At 35.2% G+C, this 27,586-nt stretch overlaps 1 protein-coding gene across 6 annotated transcripts in view; it reads right to left on the reverse strand.

Annotated features, from left to right (window-relative positions):
- DIAPH2 (diaphanous related formin 2) overlaps positions 1 to 27,586 on the reverse strand; it is a 199,630-nt gene that overhangs the window by 84,715 nt on the left and 87,329 nt on the right. For all 6 annotated transcript variants that reach the window (XM_051788472.1, XM_051788455.1, XM_051788466.1 and 3 more), the window contains one exon: positions 15,723 to 15,848. In XM_051788472.1, coding sequence (XP_051644432.1) covers positions 15,723 to 15,848 — 126 coding nt within the window. The remainder of the gene's footprint in view (positions 1 to 15,722; positions 15,849 to 27,586) is intronic.

Here is a 27,586-nt window from a genome sequence, read left to right on the forward strand (position 1 = left end):
TCCACATAACCACATCTTTTAGCTTTGAGGACCACTACCATTACGCTTCCATGATTTCTACTGGTATCTTCCACGCAAAGAGATGAAAAATATGATCAGAGAAATCAAGGTTGAAGATCTCAAATGAGCTGGAAGACAAGGCATTACTTCTACCATAACATCTGCTATGGATTTCAGACCAATATATCAATAACTCGAATAAAAGCTAATAAAGTACCAGAACACACCAAACACTCACTTGCCCCAAGGCAACACCTATTGCTGCCGGCACAGACAAAGCAAACCAAAGGCAGCACTTGGCATCAACAATATATGTGCCACAGCAGAAAGAACATCAGTCATTTCACATGATTATAAAGAATGCACCACTGTTCCAGCAGCTAAGGAGGCCCCTCTCCAGGGCCATAGTCACTATAAAAAAGGAGTTTAAGGGATGTTCACCACAGAATCTGCAACAGCAGACAAAAAACCAGGCCACTCAGTTGATGCCTTTGATACTTCCTGAAGATGAAAGATTGCAGAGCAAACACAAAGGAGAGACCTGCCAGAAGCTTCCTAACACTTTCCACAAGCCCTTCAAAGACTGACTACAAGTTCTTTTTGACATGTCCTTCCAGCTACTGGTTACAGGAAGCTGAAAACAGGAGAGAGCTACATTCCACTGGGAGAGTTTTTCATGTAATGCTTGATTCTCAAAAGTTTATGTTGACACAAAAAAGACCATTTAAGAAAGAGGCAGCTGGCATTGTGCTATGGATGGATTACCTCCTAATATAGAGCAAAAACACAAGGGCAAAAGAAAACAAAGGTCCACTGAGACTAGAGGTGTAAGATGTTCTCATTAATAAACCCAGTCAACCTAAAGAGAAGGAATCAAGGTATTTAGCATATTCTATAAATTGGCACTATAACAAAGGGGTAAAAAATAATCAGCCTAGGAGTCTGGAAAGCAAAACCACCTAAACTCCATTTATTTCAACATCTGATCTATTTAGTTTTCAGTTAACTTCAGTTTTACTGAATATATCAAGGTTTCTTATTCTACTATACACACTGGTGTTAATACTTGTTACAGACAGAAACAGTGTAAAAATACATAGATCTAGTAGATAAAGTACAGTTATCCTCAACCAGTATTAAAGCAATACACCTCAATGAGAACTCGAATACTTGCTGAATGATTTTTAATGACAACTACCAGTAAGTGTGAAAATTTACTACAAATATTTTGAGCATATCAGTTGCATCCTGTCATTTCAGAACTCTTACATACCATTTCAGAGCAGGATTCTGGATTGAGGTACCACCAAACTAGGCTTAAGATATTTTTTGTTTAGCTAGAAGGGAAAGTTTGATTCAATAGTGTCATCTTTAATGAAGGATGTACCAGTGCTCTTAGTTTCTAATCTCTAAGCTCATTCATAATAAAGCATTCTTTGAATTGAACTGGAGAAACACAAACAGAACTTATTAGCCGAAGACAGAAATTCAGCTTTAATAACAGTAAGTCATTTACACTGATAGCTTTATTTTCACCTGCTATCAGTATGTAAACAGATGGTAACAATTTTATCATTCACACTACATACATAATGGATCTCTGTGACTACACGGAAGACAAGACTTCTGGAGCGTACACAGATAATTATGAATCACAATTATATCCCTAAATCTTTTCTTCCTGTTGAAAGCCTTTGCAAAAAAGAAAAATTTGCAGAAATCTTCATTACAAGACACTTCGCTCTGCCCAAATTAGAACTCGAAGAAACCGAGACCCAGAGCAGGAGCCCCACTTTATCAGTGTATACAAAATCGTGTACTTCTGTAGAGCTTAAAGATTCCTTAATAAAATATCCATAAACAGTTCAGTGTGAGAATTTCTTTCTCATTACAAAGCAAATTACCTCATCATTCAGCATTTAACGGAATTGCTCAGGAAAAACAACCAAACCAAAACAAAACACAGAAGAACAGTTGCTTCTCAGCTATCTTAGAGCAAAGATGTCTGTTCCTCTCCCTTCATTCCATTAGTACCTGAAGTTATCCTTAACTATCAGAACTATTTAACACAACTGCGTTCACTGTGCACAGACAAGATTTCAGGTCTGTGTTCATGGAAATGAAGCACTAAAAGATCATATCCATCCAGGAACAACGCTGGTTGTGACCTGCCCCTTCTCCCAAAACTGCAGAATCATATTTAAGTTTGTGTTAATTAAGATGAGGCTTCTGACTTGTCCCTAAATGGCATAAAACTTTCATCTTGGTAAACACTAGAAAAATATGTCAATGTTTACTTAATCCCAGCTCTAAGCAATCGTAGCAATTCCCAACTTTTCTGCATTCAAACTCCTCAAAAATGAAAAGACAATTTCCATTGATTCTACCACGTCACTGTGCACAAGAGCAAGCTTATGTCAACATCATTTCAATACTGCTTTTTTATTTATACTTCTGTTAATGAGAACACAAAGATCAGTGCTCATTGCTTGAAAAGTCTCATAGAAACTCTCTAGGTAAAAACTGATAAACAAGGGTCTATTTTATACGATACTCGAACCAAGGAACAAAGCTCCAAAGGCTGTTTCCTGAACTGGTTTATACTGGAAAAGTCTGCTCAAAGACTTAGGATGCCAAATTGAGAATTTCCAGTGTTAGCACAAAGAAAAAAACTTTAAAAGTAAATAAGAGCACTTGACTCTTCAAAAAGAATACAAAAGGTGACATTTCTGTAGCCATAGGGTAGAGAGAAGGCAAGATCATGTCTATCTTAAATAAAAATACTTAAAGAAAAAATCTAAAAACTCCAAAAATACAGCTAGATATTAACCTAAATTAACCTAAAACACTTTTGGGGTTTCATTATTCAAAAAAAAAGAAAGTTGATGACCTCACAAGTTAAGATTTTTTTTCCCGTAATTGTAACAGGGGAATAATCCCCAAAGTCCATTTCCCCATTTTTAACAGAAGACAGAAAGATCAAAACAGTTTTTAAAAGCTCTAGTACCCCTGAAAGCAAACCAAACCTTTCATCCTGGTAAAAACAAAGCTTTATTTCCACTGATTAAGTCACCAGAATTTTGAAAGTCCTTTTGTAAAAACACGCTGAGAGGAACTGAGTTGCCTGACAGTTGAAAAACATCCTTTTAGGAGAACATCAAAATTCCGTTCAGGATAAAAAGAGGTCGATAATTTAGATTCATTTGTTCTGAATGGAAGCTGTGAGAGCTGTTAAAAATGAGGAATAAGAAGATTACACCAGAAGAAGAATGAAATAGATACAGGTGTAGAGATAACTTCACACCCAGCCTGTATTGGTTACGTATTTCACTATCTCACCCTCCCAATCCTAGACCTGCAGCAGGTACTTCAACATCCCCATGACCTGCAGAGCAGGTAACCTATGGAAGTACTACAACAATGGATGTGAGATGACAGGACAGAAGAAAGGCAAAGAATCTTTAAAATTACAAAAGAATATCAATAGTTCTCCAGTTTATTGTTCCAGCCTGTGAACGCTTTACAGGTCATCTTCCTATACTTGTACAAAACTCATAGATCTTTGCTCAGATCCTTCAAAGTCATGGATCACATTTCTGGCTGGAATCCCAGACTAAGAAGACTGCAAAGGAGTCACTCCCTGAGTACTTCTCGTAGGTGCTTTTCCAGCAGCTTTTACAACAGAAATCATCTAGTGCTTAACTCAATTCTCATTTATAATATTTTGATTTTCAAATAATTTGAAACAGTATGAAGAGTGGTACTGTAGCTTTTTGAAAAACAAATCTCTCATTTTTTGTGGTGACAAACAATCCCTATTTGTGTATTAATTAGAAAGCAACAACAAACACATGATAGTCAAGCACATATCAAACAGAAAACATTGCAAGAATAATGGATTTAGAGCATCTCTTCCCTGGAGAACAACTAGATAAAAATCTCTTTAGATGAATAAAAACAAGAAAGAAAACAACAAAAAAGCAGCAATTACAAACAAAATGATGCTGTAAAATTTGTTTTGCATATCATATTCAAATTAATTGTGACTGTTTCAAATAACACAAAACATTGACAAACATGTTCTAACAACAATTAAAAAAAAGTAGTTGTTGATACGTATTTCAGCAAAAGCCTGGTAAGGGAGCCACGCCCAGAAATATTATATTAGCTTTGTATCACACAATCAGATACCTGAAACAAGAATTACAGCTTTTGGTGCCCTAAATCTTTCATAGAAACTGCAACCACATTGCCTTTCTCTTTGATCATGCAGTTTCCCCTCACTTTATGTGGATTTAATTAAGCGAGGGATGTTTGAGCTGTCAGGTGCCTCCAGTTTTAACAAGCTTCAATCAGGAGATTGATGGGTACCTCATCTAGATAAAGTTTTGTTGGTGAAGTATGGGGAAGGAAAAGAGAAACGCCTCCCCATATTTCTTTAATGCTGCAATGTCAGAATCCTCAATTTCTTGTTTTGAGAAATCTGAAAAACTTCTGATTGTGTAATGTTTCAAGAGCCCGAATCAAGGAGGAAAGGGAATTATTCTGTGTCGCCTGAGACAAAAGCACAGAATAAATTTATTCAAATTGAGATTTGTTAAGCACAAACACAGCAAACACAAATTCAAGTAGAGGAGAAAATGAAAGACTACACTAAAAATGAGAGACTACTTTGCACCTAAGCAGTATTTTGAATACCAGTTGCCTATGTAAAACCCCACATCATAAATGATTTGAGTAAAATGGTGCATGTCTTTTCCCTTCTCTTTTCTGTTCAGAAATGGTTCCATATTTTTGGTATTAGTAAGTTATTGGGAAATTATTTGCTAGAAGCTCACCACTGCTTGCACACAATTAGAATTTTGAGGGATTACTTCACTTTCCTGACTTTTCTGTGTTTTACTCCCAGTTGTTTGGGGCAAAGCTATCTCGGACAGGAGACACTCTTTCTTAAACAACTGTTCTGGTCAGAGAGAAAAGCAAAGAGAATGATCACAAGGCAGCCAGGATCTGAAATCAAAGTTTCCTTTATTCACAGGCACCACTTATTTCTCGGTGACATTTTTCCCCTCCAAAAAACTTAGGTTTTTAAAAAATAATTTTTTTGGAGGAGTGGAGAAGTGTGGAGGGCAAAAAGCAGTTCCATGAACAGCAACAACATTTTTGCTAAAGCAGCATCTCACGACAGTTTGATTTTGATATCTAAAGCTGCAGCTCCAGGGATTTACAGAATGCACTCTCCCTTCAATTCCTGATTTTAAAATAAGCACACAACAATTAGAGAATGGATCTCTAATGGATTATCACCCTAATAGCGCACAATTCTTTACAAAAATATCTTTCAGTGATCTAGACAAGTTGGTTTAATATAAATTCAAGGATGAAGGTACAGTTTCCCTCAGGCAATTATTCACAATCAGGGAGCTGTTAGATTTCCATTAGATGTATAGAAGTAGAATTCTGTCCATGGAATTTTATTCTTTAGAATCTTGTAAATGAGCAGGCTTTTTTCTCCTAAATAATTTTTCTTGTGCCTGTGTAGATAACTGTCAAAAAGTTCCCTCTCATTAGCTAGCCAACGTAGACTCTTTTTATACTCTCTTCCTTTCTTGTATATGATCCTTTCTCAATCTTACTCAGTATCAGCTTTGAAGCCCAATTTTAGGTGCAGTCTTCCAGGTGCAAAACAGAATGGAGCTCCCTCATGTGGCAAATCCACATAATCTTAGGGATTAAACGAAAAATCCAACACCAATTTCTAATCAAACTTTTGCAGTTAAATGTACAAAAGTTCATACTACATAACTTACAGAATATATGTTTTCAATAAATAAAAATTAGAAGCTATTTGAAGTTCTTGATTGCCACTCAGTTATTGCTGCATATCACTGTCTCCCCATTTGTGACATTTACCAATTTCTTGCTTTATTTCTACTACAGTGGAATGTACAGATTATCTGTACACTCCTGTTCACAGGACTCATAGTATGACCCAATACAAAAGAAATCAGTATAATCTTCTGCCCCCTCACATCAGGCCTTTCCTTCTTAAAAGGAATGCAAATCTGAAGGCAGAAATAAACTGTCAAAGAAAATTGATAATCTGCTTTGTATAACACATTTTTCATTTATAATGCTCCATAGTTCTTGTATTTTAAACTATTCACTTCAGGAAAACTGCGCCTTAGTCCAGACCAGTAAAAATTCAAAGGATCATTTTCCAAAGGCATTTGTAATTTTTTTTTTTACTGACATCAGATAGTTCCAAGAGAAATGAACACTATGCACTAAAACATGACACATTATTAGGTGCTTTTCAAATTCAATCCAAGTAAAGATTATACCTATATAATCCTATAGTTGTCACCTGGAACACAGCAAGCATTTTCAGTTTGCTTTAAAAAAGATAAATCAAACAGGAAAAAAATAAAGAAAAGAAATAATGTATGATAATAAAGGAAGCGGAAAGCTCTTTAAAAAGCACCGTGTGTTGAATTTGGCAAGAAGACACATTTACAATTCTTTCTGTATACATCTGAATTGAGGGGAAAATAAGAAGGGAAGAAAAGAACCCTTTAAAAAGCAACATTAAAGTAACAAATAATGAGTGCCAGCTGACCCTGAAAATCCAGATGAACTGGGTAAGATCACCATCTGGGAAAGTTCTTTTAAAAAACTTCTATTAGACATAACTGAGAGTATATAAGTACAGAGTTTTAATTTAGTTCACAGATTCAATATTTCTATGAAAAATCATACAATTTTTCATGAAGATGAGTTACTGGCACTTTTCTTTCATATTTCTTTGTCTTTATGTACTTCTGCTCTAACTTTTCCTCCCCGCCAGGCCCAGTCACATGTATTTCTGTGAGAGCCCCCCTCAACCTGCCAGTCCTACTTTCAATTCTGTGTAAAACAATTTGCAAACTTACCTGATTTCTTTGGTATGGTATCTGTACAAACATAACAAAACCCCTGAAATCAAGACACTCACAAAGCCATCTCTACACAACAAAATAAAGAAGACACCCTTAGCAAAATTCAAATTAATTAATTTTCCTTTATGAGGAACATATTGTCTATACTGCACTTCCAACTGTGTTTGCTTCTCGGGTTTTTACCTCATAAAAAAGAGGAGATAGTGCACAATTTATCTTGCCAACAAACTATATCATCACAAAATGCACATGTCCATTACAGTTGTTCTCCATTATAGCATCCCACACCTCTCCAAAGTTATTCTCACACTATTAGGTCCTGATTCCTGATCCGAGACCCTTCAGTGCTTCCCTCCCTTGTAACTGCAGTATTTACTGACTTTTTTTTATCTGATAATTTAACTGATACACTGTTTGCCTTTTGTTACAGACTCTCTCTGAAGCAAGTATACAAAAATGGACTTTCCAGCAGTCCCTGAAGAACCTCAGCAATTCCTTATTCTACTAAACATATTGTTATTTCTCATCATCCTGTGTTTTTATGCACTTAAAGCCTGTAGTCTGAGGCTGATCTTGTCTCAAAGCAAATCAACAATTTTCACATAACTGGTCAAGCACTGAAACAATGATTTACTAATATCTCTCTGTTGTCTTATAACATGTTTTGCTCATAAAAGAATGGAATATCTCCTGACCAATTATGCAGGTCTTCGTAGAATTCCTTTCCCAACAATGAATATAAAGATATTAAAACAGAATAATATAAAAAAGGAATAAAGCCAGGTACTAAGCAAAAGCACAGCAAAGTACTGTAAAAAACTGATATTAGGATAAAAATAAACATCTGGAACCTTGCCAGATTAGACCTGACCAATTTTAAGTTTTCCAAATTCCATTTCACTGAGCAACACACAGACTGCATCAAATTAAACAATTAACATGAAATACCTGAACAGCATCTCTGTTACTTGATGGTTCGTAATAAAAACAGACTAACAATTCTTTTGATGCATAGTGTACCACAGAGGAAAATATAGAATTTCAGTACACCTTGAGGAAAATTCCATACTTTGGGTGATTAAAAAAACCACACACACAGAAAATCACCCACATTTATTCCAGAAATCTTCAGTATGCCTCATTAAAGCTGAGAACGAGAGGCAGTAAAACAGAAGAGATGGTTTGAGATTTGCAAATGATAGTGTGTTCTCTGGTTCAAGATAAACCTGCTACTCCACACACCCTACAAAAGCCCTTGTAATTCCACACTGGCTTTTAAAATTTACAGATTTAACGTGGAAGACAGACTGACAGTCTCCTCTATCTCTATTTCTCGCATATTTCTTAGTATTTACTCAGAAGGAACAAAGTAGAGGGGATAAAAATTAAGGCTAAAACTATGCTCAAGCTTTCATTCCTCAATCCTCTTCTGTCAAAGAGGCAGCTTAAGGAAAATGTATTTCATTTTATACTGTGTCTCAGTAGAAAAACTGGACTTGACCAAGCAGGAAGATATCAAAGTTGTTTTTCCACAAGGTTAAACTCATCTTAATTGGGAAATATCTAACTCTACAAGGGTTGCAGCTTAGTAACCATGGATGCTCAAAGCACAGGAGTGAATAAAGGAAAATAGTCTCCCTTTAAATGACCAGTGTAAAAACCTGCAAAGCAATTCTGAAATTAGGTTTGTAACAGGATCATGACAAACTGATTGATTTTTTCCTCACTAACTTAGAAAGAAGACATTTAGAAATTTAGAAAGAACATTGCCATTTACTGTATTAAATAACAAACCATAGGCAACTGTTTTCAGTCATGACTAGAAAAGGAGATTCATTCTATTAAGACAGTAAAAAATTTGCCTTTTTTCAGCAATAGAATTTTATAAGTTAACTTTGTCCTAAGATACACAGCATTCACCTGCTGCACATCACAGAAAACACAACTGGATAATGCACTGCAGGTCTAGAATATTTACAGGCAGCAGAAATGGTACCTTTAATCTTACATTAATTCAATTATGTCCATTAACCCTCATGACAAATATCCAGTCACAAAAAATGTGACATCAGTCATGCAAACATTTCAAAGCAACTTTAGTGGGAGGATTTTTTTTATTATTATTCCAGGGTGAAAAATTAGGTAAGCAAAACGATTAGTAAATGCCACAAGGCCATTGTGACATTTTTTACTGGAAATCAAATTGAATAGCAAGTTATATCATGGCTGTCAGTAAACAACAGGATCTCCTAAAAATAAATAAATAAACAAACAGATTACAGTTTCTGGGGCTGTGTGTGAGTGCTGCTGTGCTGCTCAGCACAAACATCTTCAGAACATGTTTCTGATGTTGTGCCTTCTATTTGCAATAGATCCTGGCCATATTTCTGATCTGTTGATTATCTTATTTTTAAACTGGTACCTACAAAATGGTAACTCTGCCCAAGCAGATCATTTCATATGCTGGGAAGACATACTCTCTAAAGACTACGTAAACAACTTTAGTACATTTGAGCTCAACAACATCAAATAGTGGAGGTTTTTTTTCCCCATAGCTTAATAATGCCAATTGAATATACAAAACTAAATATAGCCCAAATTGCTTGTAATCTGATTTTGAACTTGGCACGGTCAGTTGTTCAATAGGATTCAAAATGCTGAGATGCCATGAGCTTAAACAATTAGCAATGCAAAAATGGAAGAAGAAAAAAACACTTTATTCACCAATGCCCTGAATTTTCTAAAAAAGCCTCTAGTTTGGGAAAGTAAAGCAGATTATATGTACAAACTAATTCTTCCTATCTTCTATCACAGTGCTTTCAGAAGTGGGATTTTCTGCCAATGCTGATGAAACACGTCAGCCCCTCAGATGTACTTCTGAGAATTACAAGCACGATCAGTTTAATCAAGTGTGTCTTGGTTGCTTTAGCAAACCCATTTAAATATGAGGCGAGTGTTCAGAGATAAAAGGTTTTTAAATGTAACCTCTCAGAAAATGATACACTGTCAATTTCCTTTTCAAAAGTGCATTTTAGTGATTCTTTTCTCGCATTTGGGGCAACACAAAATAATGGAAATCTGGGGCATGCAGACATGCTGGCTGTCAAACAGCCAAGCAAATCGTTGAAATCTCAAATCTAATACTCAAATCACAAATTTAGCTGTCTTAGAGACACAAAAACTTAGAACAGAGAGTCCTAGATGCAAAATTAAATGTACACCAACCGCATGATATTTTTTCTTTACTCATGTTGATCAATTTGCATAAAAAAACCCTCTAGAACAGATAGTACAAGTTGGAAGTTCTTAGGAGCATTTTATTGTCTCATTACCAATAAGTTCAAATTGACACAAGTCTGTAGTGGGGGAAAAATGGTATTCCAGATATTTAAATACATGTTCTACTTCAGGAAATTCCTTGAAACATGAACAATTTATATACTAAAATTAACAGTAAAGCAGAAAATGTACAGCATTATAGGACTTGTAATTACTGCTTAAAGTATTTTCCATTTAAACATAAAATTCCTTAAACTAAAGATTCAACAGTAAATAAACGGTTACTTCTTTGTGCTGAACCTTCAGTAGGCAGAGCAAAGTCTTTTTCTTCTACTTACTATTTTACTTGAGCAAAAAATAGGATTTTTCTTGTATGCTGCTATTAAAAAGTTAAATTTATCACAAGTTTATTTTTGAAGAAATAATTTCTCATACTTAAATACAAACTACAAAATCTTAAATAATCCATAAAAGTCTCCTCCTACTGCTGGATGCTCATTGTAATTTACTGATATTTGCAAATCCTAAAGTTTCAACAAGTTCATCATTATTTCATGGATGGTAACAAAATAAACCATATGATGACCTCAGTTGATCTTCTTAAGAATTGAGTAAATTAAAGTTCAAAAGAGTTGAGTGAAGCTTAAAGTAGTCTATTTTTCCTCACTGGAATTAAAAAAAGGGTTTAAAGTTTCATTGTTTCTGACCTTTCTTCATTTACAAAGAGTACGAATAATACGAATTTAGTGGGTTTTGTTCTGTTTTCTCTACATTAGCAAGAAAAACTAACAATTAATGGTTGAAAAGAACAAAAAAAATTCCTTGGCTAAGCATTTAATGAAGTTTTAATTTTATTTCCTTTCCCTGTATACACTCAGTGATCTAAACCAAGCCTAGGTACACACCTAGGCTTTCTGCTCACTGCTCCTTAGAGTTTGTTTTGAACTGTAAGCAGAAAGATTAACTTGAAAGAAATGCTCAACACTAAGGCTAATGATTTGTATAATGTAACGGCAACTTAAAATATAAAAAATAAAAGCCATGCTCCATCTAGAAGCAGTAAGGTAGATTTCTATTACTACACACTATTTAGGAAAAGTATTTTATCTGGATAAATAATCATAATTTCTCCCAAATACCTACTTTAGTCAAGAGCTGCACTTGCAAATGAAAGTGTTTTCAAATGTCATATTTGTGGATAGCAAGAACATAAAACTTTATATAAATATTGTAAGAAAAGGCACATGTATAAAATTGTTTCAAAGATTATACATGACCTAGAATTTGAAAAACCATTGAATGGTTCTCCTTCCAGTTCCCAAAGTACTGAGAAATGCCTCTATATTTAAAAACACATTCAAATACATTCAGACAAAAGACAGTTCTTCAGATGTAGGGACACATACAAAAGCTCCTGGAAGTTTCTCCCTTCTGGGGTTATCTGTGAGAAGTCCCTATTTATGAACAAATTCAGATATTAATGTACATTTTCACGTAGAAATTAAGACACCAGTACATGTCAAGCTGTCTGAAAAACAAAAACAGGCTTTCCTAAAAATGACATCTCGAAACACTTTAAGTGAATTATTTTTCCATAACAAGCCAGGAGGAAATCCCAAGTGTTAGGAGATGACAAGAGTGTTAATGCCATTAACATCCTTTCAGCACTGCATGTCAGTGTGTAATTGATGTCCTGCTGCTCAGTCACTCAGAAAGGGGGAAAAAGGTTCCCAGCCATTTCCAGATGCTGAGATCCTGGTCTGGAGCACATTTGTTCCTTCCCCAGTGGCCTGCTCTAAGAGATGCTGCAGTGCAGCTCCTACAAGAGAATCATCAGTTGATGTTCAATGCACATTAAATATCTAAGATTCTCCCTGCATAAAAGTCCCCCCCACACAAAGCAGACTTCTCTCCAGATCATTTCTGTACAATTGAAGTACATCAAGTAAAGAAATAAACCCCCTCACATTCAGTTGTGAAGCAGTAATCATTATTAGATGGAACTGTGAGCATAAATACATATCAAGTGAGAATACATGCCTTTCAGGAAGGCAGCTTTTTTATTTCATAAAAAGGATTCTGTTTTAATGAATGGTGTTCCTTACAGAAAATTAAAATTAGTTCACAAATTGCTGCTGTTCCATTTAATGATAAGATGAATGCACAGTGCTTTGAATTTTTTTATCTGCATCAATTTTTGCTCTTTCATTCATCATTCCTCTAATTTTGAAATTCTTTAAAAATAAGCTTTTAATTCTTCACATGTATGCAATCAGTTAGAAGAAATGTTAGTTAGAAATGGCAGCATTTATTGCTCTGGTAGGCAAAAAGATTTTAATAAGATTAGGCATGTGAGTATCTCCTAATAGGGTAAATGATACAGTTGAAAACCAGAAAAGCCACATAAACTCTTCCTTTAAAGATAAACTAGTAGATCTAGGACACATTATATAAATAAATTAATGTAAGATTGTTTATAAAATATATAATGATCCAAAAGCAATACAGCCAAAATCATGCTCTCCAGGCAGTAGGATGACAAAAAGCATGACCTTAATGACCAAACACATGCCTTCCTGACTGCTGGATCTGCCTCTTTTCCCTTCTCCTTGGAACAATATTCAGAACTCCTGTCTATTTTCTAGAGGAATAAACTTTTGTCACTGAGTGTGTGTACATTGGAAGGAAGAAAGAAGTGGTATTTATTATTTATGTATTTATAGTTCTATGTCAAGATTAATTAAAAAGTTAACTCTGTACAACTTCCCATTTATTCCCTCTGAAATTGCTTTTCATTCTGTTGTCTTTAATCTTTGTTAATAACATTTACATTTAAACTCCATTAATCTGAATATCTTTCTCAATCTCCAACTAGAAACTTACATCACTAAAAAGAAAACAGTGTATACACCTACAGCAAGTAAAGCTAAAATTCAGAGCTCTGCAGTTTAAAAAAAAAAAACATCTTCAATTAGAGGCACAAACACTGAATTGAAATAAGAAGGGAAAGCCAGACCTGGCTTAGTCTGTAATTACTTTTCTAAACTGTTGAATCAGACTCCCCAGTGCTGCATGAGCAGGGCTAATTATAAAAGAAACCTCTCACAGTTAAAGTTGAATTATTTACAAACTGTTCTTCAAGTAAAGTACAGTTCCAGCCACGGATCATAAAAAAGTTGTCTCAGGAATCACACATAAGTTATTCAATATAGCAAGAAATTCACAGAGTATTTTAATCTCCCTTTTTTTTTTTTTTTGCTTAACCATACTACTTTCTACTTTGTGTTACAGTAGAGCTGTAACCCTGAAACACTCAAGCACCAGGAGAGATGCTCAGCCTGAAAGTCTTTAACCTTCTAATCTCAGTATGTGCCACCACCAACAAATCTTTAACCATCTGATGAAACAAAACAAAGACATACTGAAGACCAGGGTGTATTTTTTCACCCTTAAGAACTATTCTTCAACCTAATAAAAAACACAGGAGTGTAGAAAACTTTGAAATACTCGATGATAAGCAGAAACAAATTTGAACATTCGATATAAAGAGAGATGACTTTCTAAAAAAGAAACCCACCACTTATCAGGTCATCTATTAATTATGCAAACATAAATCCTCAGGTAGAATCAGTTCATTTCTTACAGGCTTATCTCTTTTGTCAAGCCACCAAATTCACTAGTTTGATAAAAGCTGTCAGGCACTCACAGTTCCAGGTGCCTATTTTAATTACCTAGTGTTGGTAATCTACCTGTGACATCAAGGTACATGCAGTGAAGTTAAGTTGCCCAGGAGACTTGCAACAATAATTTTTAGAAATTTCATAGGACCCTCCTATTTTTGCCAATACAAAGAAGCATTAGTACATTAGTTTTTTTTAAACTCTTTTGCTTTGTCAGACAATCTTCCTTCTATAAGAAATTCAGGTGATAAACTGCAAAAAGAAAAAAGTTAAATATTACCTCTTTGACTCTTTTTCTTCATTAAACTATTAGAGTGATGCCCATTGTTTTTATAAATAAATATACAGGTAGCAAAACAACAAATGGCAAAACATTTAATCAGCACAACTGAAAAATCATTTCTATAGCCTGTAAACCAGAGCCATCAAGCTTAACAAGAAAATACAACTGTGAAGGTGCATTTCAGAATGTTGATTTAATTTCTGAACAGAAGTGGGGCTGAGGTGACAGAGTGCAGCCCACACACGGGGTGACAAGGCAAAGGACAATTACGAGGCAACAATATAAGTTGTTCTGATGTGAATGTATCTCAGGGAAATGAGTTTTTTTTTCTAATAGCAGAGCTGATAACTGTGATTACTAGTAGCAAGTCTCTTAACCTTGCAAGTAAGACAAGGTGGAAGAGAATATGCAAGGAATAAGAAACAATTTCCCACTTAGTCAGGAGTTGTCTCCCCTAAGCTACTTTGCTGCAGTCTTGTCAGAAACTTAAAATAAATCCATACAGAGAAGATATTAAATAACTTCTAGTGAAATTCTGTCACAGAATCCATTCAGATGGTAAATCCTGCTAAAACTGACTTTTCAAATGCATGGGAGTTGGGAGAAGCTCTTCGATACATCCACCTGCTAAATGTGATGAGCAGCTGCAAATGGCTCCTTTTTTTTAACCTCCTTTGAAAAACCCACAAAACCAAGATTCTGTCTGGTTGCAGTAAGAAAGAAGAGATGTCAAAAGAACTATCTGAGCTTTTATAAATGCCCAAAATGCCTTGGACTTCACCACATTCCAAATGCTTCCATACACGTACACAGAAAGGTGCTTTGTGCAAAAAAAAAATAGCTATGAATTTTTCTTCTAAGAAAAAAAGGGCTTCTGTCTAGTCTTTGTTGCAGTTTGGTGAGCTTCTTGTAGCCATAGTACACTTTACTTGTTACTTTATACTTTGGAGCAAAACTAAAGCTGGTTATAGGAAAATTTTGGAGAGAAAGCAAGTTAGACCAACATCATATCGTATTCTCCCACAGACTTTAAAAAGGACAAAACACTTTTGAGTGCAAAAAATGTAAATATTTCTCTAAAATTATCTGTTAAAAATGACATTAGAACCATTAACAAAATTATATACATACTCTGCCCTTCAAAAAAACACATGTGAAGCTAAAATAATAAAAATATCAACTTTACTGCTGATATTTTTCTAAAAGTGTATAAATAAATATTATTAAAATGATTCCTTAAGGCAAAAAAAAAAAAAACAACCCATATTACTATCTCTGTGACTGGTCACTATAACCACTTTCTTCCAGAAAGTTCTCTGGTTTCCCCCTTGGAAGTGTGATTATAGATGCTTTAAGTTCTACTCAGTTCTTTCACTTTCCTTCTCACTTTTCTTACTTTCAGCACGTTCTCTGATGCTTTTTTTCTCTGCTCTAGAATAAAGGTTTGAAAGAAGACACTTAAAACATGTTTTCAAGTGCTGTAAATACTCAACCAGATGATCAGAATGTTCAGTTCACCAATGAGGACGTGCAAAAAGGATATGCTCATCTTCTCTACGAACTTATCGTGTTCATCTTGCGTCTTAGGGAAATTCTGAATATCATTTTCTAGCCGCTGGATCTGCTGGTTCATGGAATCAAGGTTGCTCTTCAGAGTCTGGGCTGAAACTAAGAAAAAAAAAAGAACAATGAGTAAAAAGTTTCCAGATTCCAGAAAGGGTATCAGAAGGGGAAAAAAACAATGTCAGTATAAATAGTCTTAAAGAGAATTATTCCATTAAGTAGACCCATATTTTCCTGAATTATTGCTCATAAAAATCCTACCCTTCATAAAAATTAAGTGAAAATATCTACTGTAATATACCAGATCATCATATTTAACGTTAAAATGTCACCATTTAATTCTACCATTAGTTCTAATTATTCAATTTCTATTTGAGTGTATGGTAAAAATTCTAATATTTCATTCTTTTAAATCTAATTCAAAGATTAAAAACTAACTAGAGTTCAAAGAGATTTTACCTTATTAATGCATGTACTTGGTTAAATTATTATTAATATGTATTTCTGTTACAGGAATGATTTAAGGAATAGACACGGACAAAAAATTATTATTTTTCTTACATTGAAATTAAACTGATTTCTAGAACCCAGAGCTGTGAAACCCTGTGTTAATAAGCAAAGGTATGTCTGAATAATAAAAGCTCCTGATAATCAAACAGAAGGACTCAGAGTGCAGCACACAAAAAAAAAAAAAAAAACCAAAGAGGTTACTCTAAAGAAACCCTGCTTACTATGTGACTAGCTGTTCTAATGTAAGCCATTAGTTCTGTGATTTGTAATAAACAACCACTAATTGAGACAGCATCTGAGAAATCACGGCAACACAATGTTGAAGGTAAAGCAATACCACGCACAAAGAAATTCCAGAACAGAAGCAAAAGTGACAGTCTCTGCAGAGAAGCTCCTGGTGTAATTTAGTTACAATTAAATTGTAATACTAAAATTAATTGAATGCCTAATATTGAGTTTTGTGCCATAATCCATGAGGTTCACTTATTCTCAGTTTTATCATAAAGAGCAATTTGACAAATGCTTCCTCTTAATTAAAAGACACGTTTCAAAACCAAAGTCTGTCTTCCCTTGTTTCCTCCTGCACAGTTTACAAATCCATGCTTTCCAGCACAAGCAGACAATCCCAACAGCCCTTTCCCCAAGAGCACTGTAACACTTGCACCATTTCACCTCCTTCCTCTAAATCGAATGCTTTCAAGTATCCTTTGCTTCAGAGAGAATTTATACTCCACAAACTACTCAATCTTTAGTGACAGCTCATATAATCAGGTCAATTCTTGCAAAGACAGTGTCACAAACAACTTTTGATGTGTGGCACCAGAGGTGAGAACATCCAGCACGTTCCCTGCTCCTCAGTAATGGCCCAGTCAATGCTTCGATCGACTGCAGGCACCTGCCCTCCAGAGCCAAAGCTGAAGGGCTGCATCCAGCTAACCCAGGCATTCTTAGTGCAGCCAAGATCAGCACATAACTTCATTTTTTAAGGGCTTTCTGCTTTTTACTATCTTTTTATGGCAAGTGATTTGTCCAGAAGTTCCACCAAGTGTTTTCTAAAGAACTGTTGATTTTTCTGCTTTCTTGTAGTTTAAAAAAAAAAAAAAAAAATTGTGCTGTGACTATGTGAGATTAAGCAGGAGGAGGAATTTGAGTCAAGATGGCTTGAAAAACAGTATGTAGGAAATAAAAATCTGGCAAATAAGGAAGCTGTTCCCAGAACAAAATCAATTCTCTATTCTTTGCAAGTAACGACTCGCATCAGCCATAACATCGATTTCATGAGCACATTCAAATCCATAAGGCACCAATACAGCTGCCTTTATCACAGCCATTATCTCAATTTTATTTTCAATTTTATCGGTTTTATACTGGGTACCAAAGGGACTATTAATCTTGTAATCCTGAAATTATAGTGAAACAGTTTTTAAGCTTAATTCAACCAGGGAGGGAGGGGTGCAACCTATACTGACCCCAGTATCCTTACAGTTATTAACTTCACATTCAAGAGTCAAACTGGAAATCAACCACTAAAACAGTCTGAATAATAATAATAAACATTAGCAAATATTTTAGGTTATGGTTGCATTAGTTTAATCATTTGATATTATGGTCAGAAAGGAGAACACATTTTTGCTTGAAATTAAGAACTTGAATTACTGTAATATTTCTATGAAGTTGGATGGGGACACAAACAACACTGAAGGAAATGCTAGAAGTGCAAAGTAAACGAGGAGAATGCAAATGGTCATTTTGTTCGTAAAAAGAAAAAAATGGTAAGAAAATAGGCAACATAACATGAAGTTTAACTGCTTTCAGCTATTTGAAAATAAAGTAGAAGTTATGTTTTGTCTGAAATTTAAAAGTGCAGTGAAATTCAGCACACAATGACAAATGAGAAGTCTTAACCTCTGTGATTAACATGGGTGGGAAAAGTTTTCAGTAACTCTGTTCTATAAAATTAAGTTCAGAAAACATTAGATTAGGTGCACACTGACTAGGAAAGTAGAAGGGAATTCTACCCAAGCAAGAGGGTTGCATCCTATAGCTGTGCTTCCCATAAGTAACTTCTATATTCACAATCAATTGCCAAAAAAGATGTAGAATATGCAATTTTGTTCACTTTTTTTTTTGCCTAGCCCAGGCAAATGTACAAGTTTCTGTTCAAACAATTTATGAAGTTGTTGTTCTGCAAGACAAACTTAACAAGATGACAGAACAGGAAACATATATATAGACTATAATAAAATATCTGCATTTCCTCCCATAAACCCTTTTATTAGAGATTTACTACTTCAGTAATGTGTAGAAGAGGCAACATGAATTCCTTTTACTTTCAGAGAAAATCATGTAAATTTCTTAAAACTCTTGCAAGGTTTTAATTTATGAAAGCATAAATTCTACTTGCAGCAAAAGCCATTCCTTTAAAATAATTTCAAAAAGTACATACTAAACAGCCTGTCCCACTGTAAGCTGGGTCTCACAAGAAAAAGGTTTGTTCAACTTCAATTTGCCCATCATTCCACATGAAAATTAGGTATCTTAGTAGAACTAGTCTAAAAAATCTACATGAAAGGTAGCATTTGGTCTTCAGTGGCACGCAAATACTGTGCAAGGACTATTACTGGGAAAGCCTCTCTCTAGCAGCCAATCCAATATTATTTCATTTAATGCTGCACCAGAAGAGAGCAACTAACTAAATCCAATACACAAATATCTGATTTCAAGGTAGGAACAATGAGGTGAACACAGAAGATGAGGAAAAAGAAGGAAAAAACCCAACCCAGCAGCAACAACCAGAAAAAAACCTGTCCATAACCCCCAGATACTCTGGGATAAGTACACCCAAAGAAAAGAAAGCAGCCTAGAGGATGCCTGGACGTTTATTTCCTTGTTTTAGAAGAAGAGATAAAATATTAGACACATTTTAAAAGTAAAAGAAACAAATAGCTGTGAACAACCCACCTCATCACCCTCACAATTTTGCAGGTAAATGAACACCCCCATCCACAGCGAAAAGGTCAGCATTTAAGAAATGGGAAAGTTTGAGAAGTCAAAAGACAGTCAAATTAGCTGACACAGGGAAGAGTGGAGAATGATGGTATAAGTGAGTTCAGAAAACGATTATTTGGATTCCTACACAACAGGTTCATAAACATATCCAAAGAAACAGGCAAGGATGTAACACTTAATATGTCTCTGAGAACATGTGCAGGAGGTAGGGGAAACAGTCTGGAGGAAATGCAGTGTTCTCCCCACACCACATGTCTAAAAAAAAAAACCTACATAAACCCCAAATCTATATATGGTCCATCTTCAGAGCCAAAGGGAGTTAAAAAAGGCAGCAAGATTTCTCAGTCTGTACCAAACTCTGCCAAACTGGCCCCTAGTTGAGCCCTGTGTAAAAGCTGACTTGCAGAGAGCACCTGCAGCTCTAAGGTGGAAAGAAATACAGCATCTTTAATGTGTGTACCTCAAACCACTGTGAAAAAAAGGATTTATGAGACAGAGAAAGAAATCCAATACCAGAAGTTACACATGTGTGTTTCAGCTTCACTCCTTGTCACACAGAATCACTATAACATACAGAACTAATAGGAATAAGGTGAAGATCAAGTGATGCGTATTAATATATTGTCCAGATTATTTTTCATGTCAGTGGAAGACTAATATAGGCACATAGATCTATCAATATTCTTTCTGCACAAGTACTGGATGAAACTCCGTTAATCATGCATCATTAAATCTGTGACTGATTAAAAGATTATTTTGTATATTATTATTTATTTATAACAGAAATCCACAGTCACTGAAGAGATGGCTCAATGTTATTTTGACAAGAAAGGTGATAATAATTTCCTTCACTTTATTATTTTCCCCATATTAATTCCTCCTCTACAAAAAAAACCAATCCTATCCACTTATTTTGGAGAAAGCAGTTGCACAGTCTGCACGCTAAGGAAGGCTTAGAGAGCGTCTGCTTTAGTCCTAGAAAAATGCTCCAAGCAGTTAATCTCCTGTTGATGTTGAACACTAGCTGGTCCCTGTAGTCAAGTTAAGCATTTTGTATTTACAATAATACAGCAACAGTACCAGAGGACAGACTAATCCTTTCTAAAATAAGATTGCATCAGACTAAGAGTCCTCCCCAAAAAAAAGAGCTGAAATGATACGTTTTGATTAGGTGCAGTATTTCTCGCATAAGAAATTTAGAGGGTCTCTGATCATGATGCAGAACTGGGATGGCCATGTCCATGGTTAGCAAAAACTCTAAAGTGAGAGCCAACAATATAAATTACTTCAGTAAGCAAAAGCAAGTCAGTACGAAGCAAATGAACTCGTGGATTTTTAAGTCTAGACAGTGTTTGTACCATAACTGCATTCTGAGCATACTAATGACTATTTATTTCTTACTGCCTGAGGGCAGATGGAAGTAGTCTTTCACAAAAGACTGAGAAGCAGTTTGAGGGGAAATGGGTGAGCAAGTACATAATCTTCAGGAATTACAATCATTGATTACTCAATTCATACTAAGTAAGTTTCTATTTATTAAGACAATAAATGTTCTGTTGGAGTTGGGTGAGCAGTGCTGCTGCAGCCTAATTGAGGACTGGAAGCAGCTCAGTGTATGTGCACCTCAGAGCATGCCTCTATATTATATGTGTGTGCAGATATATGTACATGTACTGGAATAAATACATCTCACAGGTATACATTTATATACATACTTTTGAGTGATACAGGTGGCCCGTGGTAACTCTGACATCTATGTGTAAGCACATACATTTATGTGTGTACACACACACACACACACACATCTGTGACAGATACTGTGATATACCTGTATCATGCAAAACAACTCATATTTGAAGCTTCATGGTTGAACAGCTTCCGGATTCAAAAGCAGTACAGCTTAGCATGTTATTTCTCAAGTAATTAGAATGGAAAAAAATAAATTGGAGATAGCACAAGCATTATTTCCTATATCAGAAAAAAAGTTTTTGCTACATGCTAGTGTGACAGACTTAAACAAATTTCAACAGTATTGAATTCTATATTGAAATGCTTTCACCAGGAAAGACACTGAACTTAATAATTAGAACTTCTAAAGAAGAAACTAGAGGAACAGTCAAGACAGGTGAGATCAAACCAAACTTATTACTAATAACAAGCAAACACTCCTATTTTGAGCTAAACATCTGTTTGTAAACAAAACTTAGGGCAGAAGTAAAGAAGTATTGAAAAGCACATAATTAGGCCAACAGTGTCTAAATTTCAAAGCAGAAAACCAACTATGGTAAAAGAAATTATTGTTAAGTTCATAAGCTGAAATGTTACAAATGGTTTTGGGGTGGAGGTTTAAACACCTCAGGGTCAAAGGGAAAAAACAAAGAGTAGCTTAACTAGCCTGGGCACCTGGCCATCCTTCTCTTTCAAAAAATGGGAAAGCTTTCTGACACCAGGTACCTCTGATTAACAATCAAAACATCATGCATAATAGGCTATTTTACCTTGTGCATCTTAAACAGAATTTTCCCTGCACCTTTTAAAGTTTAGGAATAAGAGCAGATCTGCCCAAATGACAATGTTTTGTTTATATATTATGACCATGTCCTGTAATGTAACTTGAAGAAGCTTCAAAATAGGATTTTTAACAGATAGATTTCCCACATAGATGTGCACCTGCACTTCATTTGCATGCTAAGATTTCCTTCCCCCGCAGTCTCTCTGCATTTTAGTTGCCTTCTCACAGCACTGCTATGGAGCAGTAAAGGAAGGCAAGACACCACCATGCTTCACTTTTTTAGACTGCAACAGTAACTTCATTACCTTAGTTAAACAAAGATAAAGCAATAGTACACTGATTTCATTGTCCTGTCCATTTGCAAGTAGAGGTGAACCACAATTTTAATGTAAAAGCACTTTGTAACAAGTCCAGCCCCAAGTAACTCTTGGTTTAAAGTTTAATGAGAGATTCAGTCTAGGGCATTAATTATCTCTCAGTCCAAGATAATGTTTAACGAGCCATGTATGTGCAGCAGCTCTACATTGCAATATTCTTCTCCATCTTTATAGAGGAGAGAAAGATACGTATCAATCCCTACCTAAAACAAAATCTCAACTGCAATCAAAACCTAAAATCATCACAGTTTGTAATGATCACAAACACACATTACAAATGTTTACAAAAGACATACAAATGACATTTTTGTATGTCTTATCACAGAAAAAAATACATATATCTGATACAATTCAAGAAAAGGATGGCACAGAGATTTTAAACACACATCTGGTGAAGAACTGCACCACACAAGCTAAAATGTTAAAACCCACATTTTGGGTATAAATGATCGACAGATTTTCAGCTTCCCAGAACAACGATACCAGCCATCTAAAGTGAGGAAATTTAATTTAAATATTACACACACTGAAGTGCAAATGCCACTAACAAGTTCGCCTTGGCAAGTGAGACAGTGGGATGATATACAAAAAAAAAAACCCAAACCCAAACCAACAACCAAAACCATTGCTTGTTAGGTCAAAAACCAGAAATGTCATAAGCAACATGTCTTCTCTCCTCTGCATCTGGGAAATCACAAACAGTGTTCATGATCCCAAAACACTCAATATATCCATAGAGCAAAAAGAAATTTCTGTGGGAAACTTATTTTAATATCAATGTAGGCACAGAACTGGGCTCTGGTTTAGAGAATCAATCGGCTTGTCTCAGCTCCAGCAATTGTGTGCCCGTGTATATTTTTTAAGAACAAAAAAGGAATTTTGATGAACTACTAGGGCTAAGAATCACCTATAAATGACAGGCAGCACACTAGGAGTGTCCAATGCATTGCCAGCATCATTATCAAAATAAGGCAGTTGTAAAACTTCCTTTCCAAAGCACAGCACAGAACAAAGCCATTGACCTACTGAGTGATCCATTAGAATATCAAATCCCCCTCTTGCTTTGGATAGGTCATATTACCCAATTCATTATTGACTCAAAATTGTTTTATTTAAAGTCAAATTTATTGTCATCAAAAGATCAGTTTTCTAAAAAGAAAAATATCTGAACCTGTAAGATTCCTTCTGTTTGAATCCTGACAACTGTTATACTCATTTTTGTGTCCTGCATAAATACTGTGTGTGCCAACCCCCTGCTTTCCCTTGTGAACAGCAGCCTTTCCCCCAACTTCCCACTTTTACCTCACTGAGTAAATTGTAAAAAATAGCATGTTGTAGAATATAAGTTTTTCAGTTGAACTGACTTTTCATATTACACATAAAAATCTTTTAGAAAACAGATGTCCCAATTCTAGAAAAAGAATCAGAAGCATTAGATCAGTTGGGTGAGAATAGCACTGCATTCAGCAGCATTCTCCTCACAATGTGGATATTACCTTCAGAGCATCAAGAAACTCTCTGTACTTTGATGTGAATTTAATTACAAATGTCTTTCAAGATCTTAAAAGTTAATTTTGAAAACAGAGCTTATAATCAGTATTTATTAATTGAGCATAAACTCCTGGCAATGGTATAAAGGAAATTGCAAGTGAGGCAAAGGGAACAAGTAAACAGAAAGCAAGGAATACAAAAAGGGGCAAAGCTGTTGTCACACAACCTGCTGTTGTTACTAAAATCTCAAAGAAGGAGTTGAGCAACTTCATCCAACAGATTTCCCTTTACATTCTCAATTTGTGTCAGGAGCTTGGCCTTTCACATTACCTGAACTGAACCACTTGCAGAGGTGCAACAGCTTTCCCCACAGCAATGGAAGTGCAAACTGAACAACAGATAAGGGGGAAAAGAAAGAAGAAAGTGGTATTTTATAGCTTTCACCTCTCTCTAGTGGCTTGTATTAAGACATTCTCAATGGACTGTAGAACTTAAGAAGACATTTAAAGCTATCTTCAATTTTGAATTGGTTTAACTACAGCCAGAAATTCTTAAATGCTTTCATTTCTTTAATAAGCAACAGCCCACGAGAGTCATTTGGACTATTCTTTCATTTTGCCCTTGATATTTACACTTCAGGGAGAGAAGCAGAGCCTTAAAATGCAAGCTATACAAAAAGTTGCTTAATGAAGAATCCAACTTGTAGCTTCAAAATGTAGCTTCAGAATTCAGAACTACCAGGACTCTGCACACCATTTATTACACTTCAGATGACAGCAACTAAAAAAATCCTCAAAACCTTCACAGACTGGGAAAACTCACTAAGCAATTCTGCAGCGTGTAAGCCAATCCAGAATCCCACTGAGTCTCCAACAAGTTATCTTTCCAAAATTGCTCCTTGGAACTACAACACGAGAACTCTCAGTGAAGTTTCTGCTTCCCTGTCTCTCTTCCCCAATGCCTGTCAGTGAAGGAGAACACGTCTGTCGGGTAAGTTTTAATGAGCTGATGCACAACTACCACCAATATGGTGATGCTCTATGCAAACACAGGAGTGTAACAAGAGGAAAGAGTCTTCAAGTATTTGATCCACCTGACTGCGTGGTTACTACAGTCAGAAAAACAGAGAGTTCCTGACAGTCCAATGTTGCAGTTTATGTGAATGAAAAGAGTGACAGAAGTCTCTGTACAGTGCAGGACTGACTTATGATTATGCTGTAAAATGCCAACTTCAGATTATTAGGGGGAGAAAAATCACAGATGCAGCATTAACTTTCTCATGCCAGAAGGCATTGTCTGTTTTATACCCACTAATGTGCCAGATTGGGCAAAATCTGTTTCAGCAATTTAAACTGTGCAAGGTGGAAAATGCTGCAGACCTCTTTGTTAAAACACTGTTTCTTCTACTGCAACAAGCTATAAAACTTTTGTCAGACAAAAAAAAAATAGCTACTACTTGTATGTTTTAAATTGCTACACCTCAAACTGACAATGGCACAGAAAGTGTTAAAATACTGCCCTCATTCTATTCTAAACTTGTGCCATTAAATCACAGTGAACTACCTGTATAAAATTTTAAAATTAATATTTTATTACATTATTTGTAATAATATATTCAGTACATACATATTTGCATTCCACAGTGCTTCTGATTGCTAATGTCCTTTCTAGAGAGATGCTTCAACCATCAGAACCATATGCTTGCAAATTAAAGAAATAAATTTCAGTGTCAACATGAGTGAGAAATCTGTGCTCCTGTTATCAGTACTTTTTAGTCCACTACACAGACCTAATTCATCCCCCCAAGGCATCTTTCACATGATTTTACTCAGAATGGCCTCTGTTGCTGCTAACAGCACTTAAAAAGAATTAAGAAGTGGAACGCTTACAGAATTTGGTATGTTAAGTGCTGAAAAAAAGACCTCATTATTTCTGAGAGAGACTATTATGTATTATATTATATATGTTATATATTATTATTAATAATATATTATATATCACATATTATATATATACCACATTCACAATTAAGCCCAACTTGACATTACTCTACACAGCCCAGTAATTCCCATTCTTGGCAACAAAGGTAAAAAGGACTTCAAGAACTATTAAATTTTGGAGGAGCTGGATATGATGTTCAATCAATGAAGACATAGTTACGTTTTATTTTTATGTTTTATTATTTACAGGCACCATGTTTAAACCATGAACTGTGATTTAAAACTGTAGCTCTTAAAATCTGAATTTGTTATTATAAAATACATGGCTAATTTATTTTAATCACCTTAAAACCCTTTGGAGTGTCAAGCCCCTCAGAAACCATAAAAATGAAATAGGTAACACACAAAATTAAGTCAAAATGTTTCTTTTCTAAGGAATTCCAAACTATACTTTTAACAACATGACTTTGTCTAGAAATCCCAGACATGTTATCTGACTTGTAAGGTACCTCCTAGTTTTGTTTGGAAATTTTGTTTTACTGAATCCCAAAAAGGGATGGGAATTTGTCAGGTATTTAATAAAAATCACAGATTATAAACTGGTAAGAGCAAAGACCATGAAAAGCAGCAACTGGAATAACAAGTGAAGAAGGTAGAGACATGAAAAAAAGGCTTTGCATAGTCTCAAAGGGAACAAGAAGAAAGCACTGAAGACTGGGGGAAGAGCACTGCCATCAAAGACTGCAGTTCCTCACAATGTTGTGATTTTTTATTGGTTTTCCTTTCACAGTCAGCTACAAGTAAGATAAAATGCTTTTCCAATGATCTCGATAGTTAATCAGTTTGACCTTTGCTTATACCTTCCACAATAAAACTGTTTCCTAATTTATTTTTCCTTTTCATAAACCTCTAGGCTGATCTTCCATCTTTAAAAAGATAAAATATTTTATCATACCTAATATCAGATTATTGAAGATTTTAGTACATGCATGGGCAGTTCATCTAATCCCATTGACCTTTTCATATTAAAAGCCAGTTTTATGCTTTATCTGCTCTTTGTTAAAAAAAAAAAATAAATCAGCTGTTGCTCAGATGCTGGTTCTTTATTCTTACATGAAATGAAAGCCAAAGAGGACTTACTTTTTATTTAAGTGGAACTGAGAATACGCATCCAAGATTTAAAAGAAGTTGAATGCGTTAAGTTTTGTATTTGGAATGTTAGGTACTGTTCAAACCACGAGGTTGCTTACTGACTAAAAAGTAAAAGCATACCTCTCAAGTTATCAGACTGCCACCTGCTTAGCTCATATTTCTTTATTTAAAATTCATGCAGAGCTAATATTTGCTGGTAGATTTCCTTCTATTTTACATATAACTAACTGATGCCAGTGCCCTCACATCCAGCCAGTTTATTCCAAAAGAGGCTTCCCACAGGAAAAATAAACCTAACTGTCCATCCCCGAAACCACTGGTTTATAAAACACCAAACAATAAATAGGAAGTGAAAATCTCTTCCACGCAAAGCACGTGAACTTCCAACACAGAAAAAACACCACATGTGAGAGAGCAGATGAACATTACAATTAACAAACCCCAAGAAGTACCATGGGGAACAGTTGAAGTGAGTTGCACAAATCACATTTATTCTGCCAAAAATCTGCTTTGCTACAGAAAGCAAAGAAGGGCTGAAAGGGAAGTTTTGGTCATTAAAATTGAACAGTAATTTATGCTCTGCTAGAAGTCAGTGCTGTTTATAGGAAATGTAATGAGCTTTTATCTTAGGGAATGAAACAAATCTAACTGCAATAAAATCTTTTTCATATGTATTCTAAGCATCAGGATTATTAGCAAATTTGCTCCCATTAATATGCTTTCTCTGTTTAGGATGCTACAGCTTAACCTAACTTTACTGACTCTTCTGGTTTAATTCCTGAAGTCAACTTACAGAACATCAGAGGCTTTGAATCAAACTATAAAAATCTCAAAGCTGCAAGGTCAAGTGTC

The sequence above is a fragment of the Manacus candei genome, unplaced genomic scaffold (assembly GCF_025592945.1).
Source record: "Manacus candei isolate 608988 ecotype Guabito, Panama unplaced genomic scaffold, ASM2559294v1 h1tg000003l, whole genome shotgun sequence".
In the NCBI taxonomy this organism is placed as follows: Eukaryota; Metazoa; Chordata; class Aves; order Passeriformes; family Pipridae; genus Manacus; species Manacus candei.